Genomic DNA, 14,506 nt, shown 5'->3' with positions numbered 1-14,506 from the left:
ATTTCTCCTGTTCTTCTCATCTGATAAAATAATATTTAGCTCCTATTATTATTTATGATAGAGTTCGGATTTTAAATATAAAATTATTAGAAGAAGGAAGGTTGCCGATGGCAATCTAAAAGTCAACAAGTACAACTACTTTCACGAGGTGAGAGCAATTTAGAAATTTTTATTTTGGTTTGTTCTCACATGGCAAAGAAAAACAGAACGGCTGCGATTTATCCAAATCTGGATTCATTTCCCATTTTATCTTTCTCAAAAATCACGTTGCGTGATCATTTGAAGTAGGGAGGTTTAAACGATATTTGAGACATTTCACTGAATTACTCGTGCTTTTTCACGTAAAAATATCTCAACACAACCTGAATCGGCGAAACCAAAATCCCTAATTTTTGTTGGATATATATGGGGGCAAAAGACGAATATATTCATCTCCAGTGTCTTGCCAATCCTTTCCAATCTTGCTGGATATATATGAATGGAGAAGAGGTAGAAGAGGAAAAAAACTTCATTGTGAATAAGACTTTAGTCTCATATTGGGAGTTTCAAAGCATATTAGTTGATTTATATTGATTCACATGTATTGATGTGTGAATAAATATATAGGGAGAGGCTCTCTCTCACGTATATATATACAAGGGGGCAAATTCATGATTTGAATTGCACTAAATCATGTTAACTCTTGTGTGAGCATGACATGAGCGTGCTAAATGTCGAATCGATCGGGACAAAATTTGTCCAAGTGGAACAATTTATATTTTGTCATCTGGATTCTTTTTGTTTGCCCTTCAAGAAGGTAATAGAAGCATTAACTATGGTTAATGGTAATTTTGTAACCTTCCGAATAGTAATGGTCGTCGACTATCATTACTCGGCATTTAACGCAGGTGAGGGATGATGCTCCTATATAAAAGGAGATCATGATCTTGAGAAAAAGAGAACACACAAAAAAATTGAAGCTCTCCACCTATATTCTCCCTCCTCCTCTATTATGCATCTCTTGCTCGGTGGAGTACCCGTGATAGCAGTCTGGTACCTCTCAGTTCGCTGTGACCACCAGTACTTGTTAGTGCAGTTTGCACTAACGGTCGAATTCAAGTTTTGATGAATGACAAGTAAGTTAAGTTAGGTGTGTTTGTGATCTAATTAGTTTACCAAGTGTGCAGGAACGGATGATCTAAAGGACCTAACACCATGTCAAAATCCAGCTAGGTCTATGGGACCAGATAGTTGGTGTGAAGTCTAGATGGGTCAACGGGGCGACCTGAGATCTAGCAGAAAGTCTGATTGGGTCAACGGGACTTGACAGCCGGTAGAAGTCCAGTTGGATCTGCGGACCGGACAGCTGCATAAAGACCTAGTGGGTCAAGAGGCTAGTCAACCTACTGCAAGTTAGTAAGTAAAGGTAAGTCACTAGAGGAGAGTGACTTGGTGAGGACGCGTCCCAGTTAAGAGACAATAGACGTCGATCCAGTTTAGGTCCAATTTGCAGTTCAAGAAGGTAATAGAAGCATTAACCATGGTTAATGGCGATTTCGTAACCTTCCAAATAGTAATAGTCGTCGACTATCATTACTCGGCATTCAACGCAGGTAAGGGGTAATGCTCCTATATAAAAGGAGACCATGGTCTTGAGAAAAAGAGAACACACAAAAAAATTGAAGCTCTCCACCTACATTCTCCCTACTCCTCTATTATGCATCTCTTGCTCGGTGGAGTACCCGTGATAGCAGTCTGGTACCTCTCAGTTCGCTGTGACCACCAGTACTTGTTAGTGCAGTTTGCACTAACGGTCGAATTCAAGTTTTGATGAATGACAAGTAAGTTAAGTTAGGTGTGTTTGTGGTCTAATTAGTTTACCAAGTGTGCAGGAACGGATGATCTAAAGGACCTAACACCAGGTAAAAATCCAGCTAGGTCTACGGGACCAGATAGTTGGTGTGAAGTCTAGATGGGTCAACGGGGCGACCTGAGATCTGGAAGAAAGTCTGATTTGGTCCACGGGACTTGATAGCCGGTAGAAGTCCAGTTAGATCTGCGGATCGGACAGCTGCATAAAGACCTGGTGGGTCAAGAGGCTAGTCAACCTACTGCAAGTTAGTAAGTAAAGGTAAGTTATTGGAGGAGAGTGACTTGGTGAGGGCGCGTCCCAGTTAAGAGACAGTAGGCGTCGATCCAATTTAGGTCCATTTCAGATCCCTAAACTGAGAGCTCAACTAAATCTTGGTCTCAGGGGAAACAGGGTCTAATTACTACTTATATTATTGTGTTAACACTTGTCTTGTAGGTTATTATTTGGTTTATTGAACTAACACACTTTGCAAAGCAAGAAGAGCACAAAAAGTCTCGGGTGAACAGTACCCGAGGCGTCTTCCAGGGGATGGAAGGCGCCTTCAAGCATTGAAGGCGCCTTGGCACTGTTCATAGAAAGCGCATTCAGTGCATGGAAGGCGCATTCAATAGGATAAAAGTTAACCTCTTCGACGATAAGCATCAGCAATTCTCGAGATCAAATTTTACACGTTGGAGACGCTTTCAGCTCTATATAAGGTGCCTTCCACAGCTTATAAAAGAAGTGTCCGCCCAAAGTTTTCAACACAACTTCTATACGAGCTTCCTGTTGGTGCAATTTGCACTAATGATCTAACTCATATTTTGATGAATGATAAAGGGTCTAAAGTTAGAGTGTTTTGTTGTCTAACCTTTCTACTAAGTGTGTAGGATTTGACTAATCTGAAGGACCTGACACCAGGCTAAAATCTAGCTAGGTCCGCGGACCCGATAGTTGGTGGGAAGTCCTAATAGGTCCGCAGGGCCCGATATCTGGCGGGAAGTCCAGTTGGGTCCGCAGAACTTGACAACCAACCGAAGTCCAATTGGATTTGCGGACCTGACAACTAATGGGAAGACCTGGTGGGTCAGAAGCAAGTCAAGAGATTGCAAGTGGTAAGTGAAGGTAAGCAACTGGAGGAGAGATTCAGTGAGGACGCGTTCCCTGTTGAGGGAACTATAGGCGTCTGCCCAGCTTAGGTCCATTTGGGAAATTTAAGCTGAGACCTTAACTAGATCCTGATCTCAGGGAGACAGGATCTAATTACTACTCATATTTTATTATGTTGTGCTACCTCTGTTTTGTAGAGTAAATATTTTTTCTATTACTTGGACTAACCTTTTCTTGCAAGGAGGAAACTGTTGGTTAGTCCTAGGAAAATCGTACCGGTTCCACTGTACAAAAAAATTTATACAAGTGTCGAACCTTTCCTTAAATAACCTATTGTGTTCTTTAGAAGTTAAATTAGGAATCGAAGACAGAACTTAACATCATTGATTCCAAATTTAACTTATCTGTTCTTAATGGTTTAGATTTGAATCGCAAGCGGAACTTAACACTATTGATTCAAATGCACCTATGTTATTAATTCCATTAAATATTAATTTTCAAAATTGGCTTCCAGGACTGCATGGCGAGGCACATGACCTTCTTAGATATAGGAGCAACCACCACCGCCTAGACAAAACCTTTTAAGGAAAGCTAATATTTAATTTCCTTAAATAACTCTAGGTTAACCAAAAAGAACAATCGAATCACAAATTCGAAAAAGAAGAAAACACAAACTCAAAAAACTAATTCGAAAAACTAGATCTAATGCCTCTTGTGTTTGGAATTCTTACAAAAAGAAATAACTAGCATGATGCGGAAAACAATTGCTAATTATACCTTCTCTTTGTAAACTAACGACCTCGAGATCTTCTGTCGTATTTCTCGCCTCGCTTTGGACGTCGTGTGGGCGACGATCCTCCAAGATGAACACCGCCCAAAAGCTATCTTCTTCTTCCTCTAAAATCCGACCACCACCACCACCAAGGAGAAGAGAGCAAAGGGAAAGGAGAAGGAGAAGGGCCCGGCCACACCAAGATCTCCAAGCAAGAGAATAAGAGTTGTATCACATGAGGCCTCCTCACCCCTTCTTTTATATTACTTGCCCAAGGCAAATAAGGGAAGAATTTTTACAAAAAATTAAAATCTTCCTCTTGTTTTTCCTTTTCCCTTTTTATTTTCCTTTTCTTTCCTCTTGATTGAATCAATCACCAAATCAATGGAAGGATTGATTTAATCTTGGCTGGCCCCTTGCTTGGGCACCAAGCAAAGGTGGCCGACCACTTATAGGAAGAAATAAAAAAAAATTATAAAATTTTACAAGATGAAATCCTCTTATAAAATTTTACAAGCTCTCTTTCCTAAAGTGGATGTTAAAAAGGAAAGTTTTAAAAAATTAAAACCATGTTTTAAATTTAAAACTTCTCTTCAAAAGTTTCCTTTTTTAACGTGAATAAAAAATTTTTAATTTTAAAAATTTCTCTTCCTTTTTTCTAAAACCATGAGGATGGTTAAAAAAGGAAAGTTTTAAAACTTTTAAAACTCTCTATTAAACCATGTGGCCTAATTCAAATAAGGAAAGTTTTTAAAATTAAAATCTCTCTTTTAAAACTTATAGTTTTCTACAAAGAGAAGATTTTAAAAATTCAAAACAACCCTCCTTATTTGATTAATGTGGGTGACCCCTACTTGTTTGGTCACCAAACAATAGGGCCGACCCCCATAGAAGAGGATGTGGCCGACCCTTGCTTGGTCACCAAGCATTGGACCGACCCCTTTCTTGGACACCAAGATGTGCTTATATTTAGATGGACTTGAGACTTTAATAAGGCTACGACAGGGACTTAGAGGAGAAATTGGTTTTGGCCTTCCGATGAGCTTGAATATCCCATGTTCGCCCCGAACACACAACTCAAGTTCATTGATAATAACTCATTCTACTAGAGAGTTATTATCGCACTACCGCACCAATCCCAAATTACATTATGAGCTCCTTCTTATCATGAGTGTGTTAGTCTCCCTGTGTTTAAGATAATGAATGTCCACTAATTAAGTAAGTTACTGACAACTCACTTAATTAATATCTAGCTCCAAGAGTAGTACCATTCAACTTCATTGTCATGTCGGACTAAGTCCACCTGCAGGGTTTAACATGACAATCCTTATGAGCTCCTCTTGGGGACATTCACTACAACAAAAATGTCAAAAGACAACACCACAAAGACAACGGTTTTGGAAGAAACCGTTGTGAATTTGATAAAAGACAACGATTTTTGACAAAACCGTTGTCTTTGAGCTCCCATAAAATATAAAAGACAACAGTTTTGATAAAACTGTTGTTGTTGAGCGATTTTATTTTAAATCAACGACACATTTTACAACGGTTATTTAAAACCATTGTCTTTAAATACTTCTTAGGGGTTAAGACAACAGTTTTATAAACCGTTGTGTTTTTATATTATTTTATATAATCAAAGACAACGGTTTTAATAAACCGTTGTCTTTGACTTTATTCTTTCATTGTTTTCCCCTTCACATTTTTATTGCAACCGTGTTTTACTTTCCCTTTCTGCCAAAAATTTTTAGCGCCACCTTTTCCCCCCTTAGCCTTCTCGAACCCTAACCTATTTTTCTTTCCCTTTCCTTATACAATCTCTTCATGCAATGAACCCTTGCTGTTTTTTCTTCCTCCTCCTTCCTTGGTCTCTGATCGAGTTGCCCCTCCTCCATGGTTAGACTAACTTCCACCCCGATCTTCTCATCTTTGGCACAAACTTCTTCTACACCTTCACCCTCAACCTCACCATCTTCTTGCTAGACGTGAAGACCACTTCTCTCACTATGAACGTTGCCGGCGTCATCAAGGATGGGCTCCTCATTGCCTTCTCCCGGTCCATCATCCGTGACACAATCAACCCCGTCAACCTCTTCCTCTATGATGTCACCTTCCTCAGCGTTTCCTACTACAACAAGGGGCCTTGTGGCCTCTTCTCCCACCACATCCATCCGTCTCTAGGGTTTCTTTGGATTTCGGGTACCGATTTTTTTTCCTCTTTGTTTCTTCTACGAGTACCAAAGTTACGATCTTTGTCGACTCTCCTCCCGGCTCCTTTGATTGCTTTTCAATTTTAGCAGGTAAACGTTTCTTTCTCTTTCTGATCTTATGTTGTATTTTCCAACCTAGGGTTACTAAATCGGTTGTTCTACTTCGTTTCTGTGCGATGGTTCCACTGGAAACTGTTCGAGTAGATTTTTTTTTCCTTTTTCCTTTAGTTTTTCTCATAGTATTCAGTTAGATTGGGAGTTCAAGATCGGAACTTTCAGTCCATTGAGGTCAATCTTGAATTTTCTCTTACAGTTCTTGTTTAAAATTTTTACTTCTCCTTTCTTGGTATATGTGTCCGTGTCGTGTGACTATCTTTTGTCTTCTATGTTCTATCCTGCTATTTTCTTTCGTTCTATTGAATTTTTTTTTCAATGATGTTTCGTAATAGATTATTGGATCAACAAAGAAAATTGTATGACATTGTTCTGTAAAGCTGCAGATGTATTGGATCACGGTGCATTTGCTTGAAAACTGTTTGGTGCTTGTGTAATTCTATTGTGGTCAGTGTCTTAAGAATAGGCAGTTTGTTGCCCCTAAACCCTCTGTGCATTGCATACCTGATCTCTTTTCCTTTATGGACATTTGTGAGTAAGATTTTCTCGTAGACTCTATTATTTTTTTTTTTGCTTCTGTGCTTATTTTGACCCTTTTACTAATTTATTCTTTGAATAAGAACGGAATTCTTCTTGTGAAGGAATTATGGTGAAGACTCTAGATGATTTTGGGTATTCTGCATCAAAACGTTGTGAGGCATGGCTGAAGGTATCCTAGTTTCTAATTGTTCTATACAGACAATCATTTTACTAATTTTCTTTAATTTTCTTTCTTTTAGGTAAAGCGTGATTATGTTGAAGGAATAGGTGATAGTATTGATCTTGTTCTTATTAGTGCTTGGCATGGAAATGGAAGAAAAGTTGGATGGTACAAATTTTGAGTTTTTTGTTCTGTTGTCATTTTTTATGAAATCCATGGCATTTGACATTTCACAAGGATATTTCATATTTGTGGATTCCATCGTTCAAGTATAGTCCTTTCCTCGTGGCATGCTACAATCTAGATACTGAAGAATTTCAAAGTGTCTGTCGCATCATGTCTGGTTTTTCAGATTCATTTTATTTAGAGGTACTCTTTTTTTGTTTGGTTTCATGCCCAGCTCATACATTCCATGCATAGCAGATTAAGCAAATTGATTATTTTGAAATTTTGCTATATATATATATATATAATAATAATAATAATAATAATAATAATATAATTATTATTATTATTATTATATAATTCTTAAGCCTAAGATTAATGGTATTTTTGGCCTAAGATTTATATTTCTCTTCTGTTACCTTCACCATGCTATGCTCCAATGAAAGGTAGAAACTTTAATAAATTAAAGAATGTATGTTTGGTGCTTTTGAGCTTCCCTGTCAGGTAATTAGTTTGTGTTTGATGTATCTGTCTTTACTGTGTGACTTCCTTTTACCATCATGCTTCGTTCAACTACTTTACTTTATCAAGATCGATTAGAAAAAGGATTAAATTTTATTTTCCCTTTCCAATCGATAACTTTTGAATTGGTCATGACTTTTACAACTGCTTCTAAGATTCTGCTCAATTGCCTTCTTCTTAAAGAATTGGACGCTCTGTAGTTGTGGGCGAAGTAATACTGATGACCTACTTGCACAAAAAGCACAATGAAAAGAGAAATACATAATTAATATAAGACAGTTCTATAGTGTTGTAGTGCAAATGTACTATTATTAAAGGTTAAAACAAAATAATAATCTTAAAATTACCAACTTGTGTTGGAAAGCTTGCAATGCTCCCCTTTGATGGATCAAATCAAGCTCGATTATTATAAGTTAAAGGTAGTAATCTGTAGCCAAATGTGATGGATATAGTTTCCCATTAGATGTGTAATGGGCATTTTTCTTGCAGGGGAATGGTTGGCTGATCAAGAACCGGACAAGTAATATATATTATGTGACTTCCTTTTCTCCAGAACATAAATAAATAAAGGAAATAATGTCTTCTAGTTTTAAGTCTGAAATTTATTTCTTGTTTTTATTTTTGATTTCTCTTGCATGACATAATGTTTTCTGCTTGATTTTTCTGTTGGAGCAGTTCATGCTATCCGATGGTTTTGGAAGAAGAGAAACAAAATATCAAAATGAAATCTTTCATTTTAAAACTTCATTCTTCTTGCATTTATAGTCTCTAGCTTTTCTTGGTGTTTAGAACAAAAGTGAAAAACTAGTTCAGCAAGCCTATCATTGGATTAAGGTATTATTAATTTTCCCACTGTTTAAAACTGTTAAAAGATAACGGATTTTATCCTTCCACAATCAGGATTCATTCTCTGGTTGACAAACAGAAACTGAGATTGAAGCGGTAGATATTGAATACTATTTTAGGTACCTTAATATCTGTAAGGTATTTTTTTTCATGCAGTTAATAATTTAAATTGTTTCTGCTGCAGCGCGGATAATCTCTGTAAGGACATTTTTCTTCGTGGCAAGATGGATGATCAAGGTTGGGTTCCCGTCTCATTGATTACTACCTTTAACATGGTGAGTAATCCATGTGATTATGGATATGAGGAGTAATTCCATGTTCAAAAAATTTAACTGCCTCTACTTCCTAACACATCACAATATATGCAGGTCAAAAGGGTGACCACGAGCATAGCGATGATATTGAATGCTCTAAGAGATTCGACAGAACTTGAAATACAAGTACTTCACCTCCATCATTTCCCCTCTTTATTATACTCTTATCAGCTATGTTTCTTAAATAATTCATTTTGATATTTTTCTTCAAAACATGTTCCTGCAATCATCTACAAGCAGAGAAAATTAGAAGACGAGAGGATTGGATGAGATGGTTACTGCCCTCGATGGAAAATCCAAATGGTCATGGTTCCACACCTCACTTGACATTGAACCATGATGATTCAGTCATCCACCCCATGCAGACTCTCGGATTAGAGGAATATTCCAGCCAGGCCACCATGAGTTGTACTCAAACTGAGGTAGCACTTGATAGGGGATCAACATCCTGTAGCTGCAACAACCAGCAAGGTAGAGATCCAGCTCAACTAGAAGAACTTTACCACAGTGGTTCAAATCATGAAATAGGCAGTGACTGAATCATCATGAAATAGTCGTTTGGCTATTGTTCATTAGTTGTAAATAGAGTTTATTTATTTATTTGTATTGGGATAAATTTTATTTGAACATAAGATATGTTTCTTCTTTTATGATTGTAATTCTTGGATAACTAACATTTTGAATGATATCGATGTGGGAAATATTCTTTCTTGATTATGATTCTTTATTATATTTTAAATTGATATATGATATATTGGTATTAAAAGATAATAAATTAAAAGACAACGATTTAAAACTGCTATTGTTGTCTATCACCCTCAAAGACAACGGTTAAAAACCGTTGTCGTAGCCCCAAAAACGGTTGTAATTGGCAGAAAAATGCTCTAAATAACAACGGTTTTAAACCGTTGTCTTTTCATTCAAAGACAACGGTTTAAAACCGTTGTAAAACTGTTGTCTTTTCATTCAAAGACAACGGTTTAAAACCGTTGTCGTAGCCCCCCACTTTTAACAACACTGCCAATTACAACGGGTTTAAAGGGCTACGACAATGGTTTTTAACCGTTGTCTTTTAATATTTTTGTTGTAGTGATTCTCAACCTAGATAACTAAGACACAGATTCCTTCTATAATCAACAACACACACTATAAGTAATATCATTTCCCAACTTATCAGGCATATTGATTTATCGAGCTAAACCTCACCCTTTGATAAGTCAAAGAAATAAATATTAAATATATGTGTTTGTTATTATATTAGGATTAAGAGCACACACTTTCATAATAACTAAGGTCTAGTTCTTTTATTAAGTCAGTACAAAAACTTACCTAAAATGGTACTACTCAATACACTTAGAGTGTATCAGTGTAATTTATTAGTCAAGATAAACTAATACTTAATTACACTACAACTATTCTAATGGTTTGTTTTTCTCCATCTTAGTCGCGAGCAACTATTTATAATTTATAAAGAACCGAGAACATGATCTTCTGAGTGTGACACCACACTCCATGTTATCTACTATATAAATTAATTGAACAATTATATTTAACAAATAAATACAGATATTGACCAATGTGATTCTTTTATTTCAAAAATAAATGTTTACAAAAGCTAGGCTTTTAGTATATACTTCAACAATCTCCTACTTATACTAAAAGACTAAGCTGTCATATCTGTTGCCACACATTTGATTCTTATCCCCTCCACATGTCGATCAAAAGCTTTCGCCGGAAGGGTCTTAGTGAAAGGATCTACCAGGTTATCTGCTGATGCAATCTTGGCGACGACAACTTCTCCACGCTTGACGATGTCTCTTATCAGGTGGTACTTGCGCTCTATATATTTACTTGCCTTATGGGCTTGTGGTTTCTTCGAGTTTGCAACTGCACCGCTATTATCATAATAAATTGTGATGATTTTAGGCAAACCAGGAATCACATCTAAGTCCATTAGGAAATTCCTGAGCCATACTGCTTCTTTGGCTGCCTCAGAGGCTGCCACATACTCAGCTTCCATGGTGCATTAATACTCCTCCATGCAATGGCTCCACCTCCTAAAGTAAACACATAGCCTGATGTAGACTTACTGTTGTCCCTATCTGATTGGAAATCTGAATCCGTGTAACCCACAGGGAGCAAATCATCTGCTTGGTAAACTAGCATATAATCTTTAGTCCTTCTCAGGTACTTCAATATATGTTTTACAGCAGTCTAATGTCCTTGTCCAGAGTTACTCTGATATCTGCTAACCATGCCCACGGTAAAACAGATATCAGGTCTCGTACACAACATTGCATACATAAGGCTTCCTATAGCCGAAGCATAAAGAGCTGCCTTCATCTCCTCTATCTCCTTTGATGCCTTCGGAGACATCTCTTTAGATAAGGCTACTCCATGCCTAAAAGGTAAGAAACCTTTCTTGGAGTTCTGCATGTTAAAACGAGCAAGGATTGTATCTATATATAAAGCTTGGAATATGTGCAACATTCTTTTCTTGCGATCCCTTATAACTTTGATCCCAAGAATGTGTGCATATTCTCCTAAGTCCTTCATATCAAATTGTTTGGACAATCATACCTTTAAGTCCGATAATACTTGACATTGTTGCCAATTAACAAAATATCATCTACGTATAGTACAAAAAATACCATCACGTTTCCGTTACACTTCTTGTATACACAAGACTCATCTGGACACTGAATAAATCCATATGACTGGATTACTTCGTTAAACCGGATGTTCCAAGATCTTGAAGCTTGCTTGAGTCCATAAATAGACCGATTAAGCTTGCACACTAGATGCTCTTTGCCCTTTTCAATGAACCCTTCTGGTTGCTTCATATGGATGTTTTCTACAAGACTTCCATTAAGGAAAGCTGTCTTGACATCCATTTGGCAAATCTCATAATCCATATGAGCGGCAATGGATAAAAGTATCCAGATAGGCTTAAGCATGACTACCAGCGAAAAAGTCTCCTCATAATTGATTCCCTCTTTCTGAGTATACCCTTTCGCAACAAGTCTTGCTTTGAAGGTTTCTACCTTCCTGTCTGTCCCACTTTTCCTTTTGTAGATCCACTTGCATCCAACGACTTTTATACCATGAGGCGGTTCTACAAGCTCCCAGACCTTATTAGAATACATAGATTCTATTTCGGAATTCATTGCCTTTTGCCAAGATACTGCATCTATATCTTGGAGTGCTTCGTCATATGTTCGGGGATCAGGTTCATGTTTACCCGAGATCAAGTCTGAAGACTCTCCCAAAAACATGAATCTCTCAGGTTGCCTTATAACCCTTCCACTACAACGAGGCACTGTCTCTGGTTGTGTATCCTGTGTGACACGTGTTGCAGTTTCTAGTGGTACTTCATCTTGTACTGTTGGTATTAAAGTAGACGTGTCCTCTCTTATTTCTTCTAGAACTATTTCACTCATGGGCTTATGGTTTATTACATAATTTTCTTCTAAAAATCAAGTATTGGTGCTAACAATGATCTTCTGATTTTTAGGATTATAAAAAAATCACCTTTCGTTCCCTTAGGATATCCCATAAATAGACAAACTTCTGTACGTGATTCCAACTTATCAGTATCTCCCTTCAGCACATGTGCTGGACTACCCCATAACCGGATATGATTCAGACTAGGCTTACACCCATTCCATAATTCCATGGGAGTAGAAGGAACTGTTTTAAAAGATACCATATTCAGAATATACACTGTTGTTTCTAAAGCATATCCCCAAAATGAATTTGGTAATTATGAATAACTCATCATCGATCTAACCATTTTCATAAGAGTCATATTTCTTTATTCTGTCACACCATTCTGTTGGGGTGTACCAGGTGCAGACAATTAGGATTGAATCTCAACTTCTGATAAGTAATTCCTAAACTCTCCAAAGAGGTATTCGCCACCACGGTCAGACCGTAGTGTCTTGATACTTTTACCAAGATGTTTCTCCACATCAGCCCTATATTCTTTGAACTTGTCAAAGTATTTAGACTTGCGGCGCATCAGGTAAATATATCCGTATCTTGAATAATCGTCTATAAAGGAGACGAAATATTCATAACTACCTCTTGCCTGGATAGACATAGAACCACACAAATCAGAATGAACTAGTTCTAACGCATCTTTGGCTCTATACCCCTTGGCCTTAAAAGGTCTCTTGGTCATTTTACCTTCCAAGCAGGATTCACATGTTGGAAAGTCTTCCAACTCTAATGAACCCAAGAGTCCATCGGCTACAAGCCTTTGAATCCTACTTAAGTTAATATGACCAAACCTTAGATGCCAAAGATACGTTTGGTTCATTTCCGAAGGTTCTTTTCTCTTATTAGAGTTAGAAGATGTGTTATTAATTTCCATATTTTACTTTGTGGAAGAAATTAGATTTAAAGTATATAAATTGCCAACCAATGCACCAGAACAGATAATCACCTTATTTCTCTTTATAATTACATTGTTACTAAAGGAAACTGAATATCCATCCAAATACAGTTTAGAAACTGAAATTAAATTCTTTCTAAAACTGGGTACATAAAGATAATTTCTTAAAATCAAATTTCTATTCCTATCAAAAGATAAGTAGACGTCTCTCACTGCAACAGCCGCCACCTTAGTAGCATTGCCCATGTAGACGGTTATCTCTCCTTCAAATAGTCATCTGGTTTCCTGGAACCCCTGCAAAGAATTGCAGACATGATCAGTGGCTCCCGTATCTACACACCATGTGCTGGTAGATAACACCGCTAAACATGTTTTAACTACTACAGCATGAGATATACCTTTATTGTTCTGATTCCTACGAGGACAGTCCGCCTTCCAATGTCCTTTCATTCCAGCTTTCTGTCCTGTACACTGAGGTTTATTCACCTTCTTTGCTGAAAAGACCTGTTTTTTCTTCTTCTTGCCTTTCGACTTAGAAGTAGAACCATTTTTAGCATAATGAATCTGAGAACTGTGACGAAATACTCCTTCTGCTGCCTGTAGTTCTGTCAGAAGTTCCGCCAACGTATACTCTCTTTTGTTCATATTATGGTTCAAGCAGAACTGCTCAAAACTTCTGGATAGCGTTTGGAGAATTATATTGACCTGGGTTTCCCCATCAATTTCTCCTCCAATGACTTGTATTTCATTCAGATAAGCCATCATTTTGAGGATATGATCCCTTACGGGTGTCCTCTCAGACATGGTGGCTGTCATTAGATTTCTCATTGCCTCTTGCCTAGCACACTACAAGAAAAAAGCTAATAGACAACGCTTTAAAAGCGTTGTCTATGTGGCTGAAAAAACGTTGTTAAAAACACTGTTGTTAAAAGTCTGCTCAAAGACAACGCTTTAAAAGCGTTGTCGTTTGTAACAAAGACAACGCGTTTGCAACGCTTTAAAAGCGTTGTCATTTTTTACAAAGACAACGCATAAAAAACGTTGTCTTTGTTAAAGACAATACATAAAAAGTGTTGTCTTTGTTAAAGACAACGCATAAAAAGTGTTGTCTTTGTTAAAGATAACGCATCAAAAACGTTGTCTTTTTTAACAAAGATAACAGTTTCACAATGCATAAAAAATCGTTGTTTTTTTAGTAAAAGATAAGAAGTTTTAAACTATTGTCTTTTAATACCAAAGATAAATAAAAGATAAATGAAAATAAATCTATTTCAATCAACAACATATTATTAAATAAATAACTAAGATCAATATAGAAATTATCATCCTTACACTTCTATAACAAACATAATTACTTGCATACAAAGAAATTTTAATTAGGAAATACTCAAAACTACCTCTATGACTACATCTTATTGCATGAACTTAATGTTGGTTGCTACTCGGAAAACCTAATGGTTCCACTGTACAAAAATTTTGTACAAAGGTCTGAACCTTTTCCTAGCTACCATGTGTTCTTTTAAATT

General features: G+C 36.9%; 1 protein-coding gene across 6 annotated transcripts; it reads left to right on the top strand.

The window, feature by feature from the left end:
• Positions 1-5,447: 5,447 nt before the first annotated feature.
• LOC121992425 (DNA ligase 1-like) lies at positions 5,448-9,270 on the top strand. Of its 6 annotated transcripts, none has more exons than XM_042546796.1 (8): positions 5,449-5,609; positions 5,697-5,912; positions 6,679-6,746; positions 6,817-6,905; positions 8,325-8,366; positions 8,455-8,545; positions 8,639-8,710; positions 8,822-9,270. In XM_042546796.1, exons 1-8 carry the CDS (start codon positions 5,543-5,545, stop codon positions 8,852-8,854), a joined length of 678 nt encoding a protein of 225 aa, XP_042402730.1. In that variant the 5' UTR covers positions 5,449-5,542; the 3' UTR covers positions 8,855-9,270. The 6 variants fall into 6 exon arrangements, 4 of the variants coding, with proteins under 4 accessions (XP_042402730.1, XP_042402729.1, XP_042402732.1 ...); XM_042546795.1 differs by having other exon boundaries at positions 5,451-5,609; positions 8,801-9,270; XM_042546797.1 differs by having other exon boundaries at positions 5,454-5,609; positions 8,825-9,270.
• Positions 9,271-14,506: the final 5,236 nt, after the last annotated feature.

This window comes from Zingiber officinale, chromosome 6B (genome assembly GCF_018446385.1).
Source record: "Zingiber officinale cultivar Zhangliang chromosome 6B, Zo_v1.1, whole genome shotgun sequence".
In the NCBI taxonomy this organism is placed as follows: Eukaryota; Viridiplantae; Streptophyta; class Magnoliopsida; order Zingiberales; family Zingiberaceae; genus Zingiber; species Zingiber officinale.
This window is presented reverse-complemented; position numbering and strand designations above follow the sequence as displayed.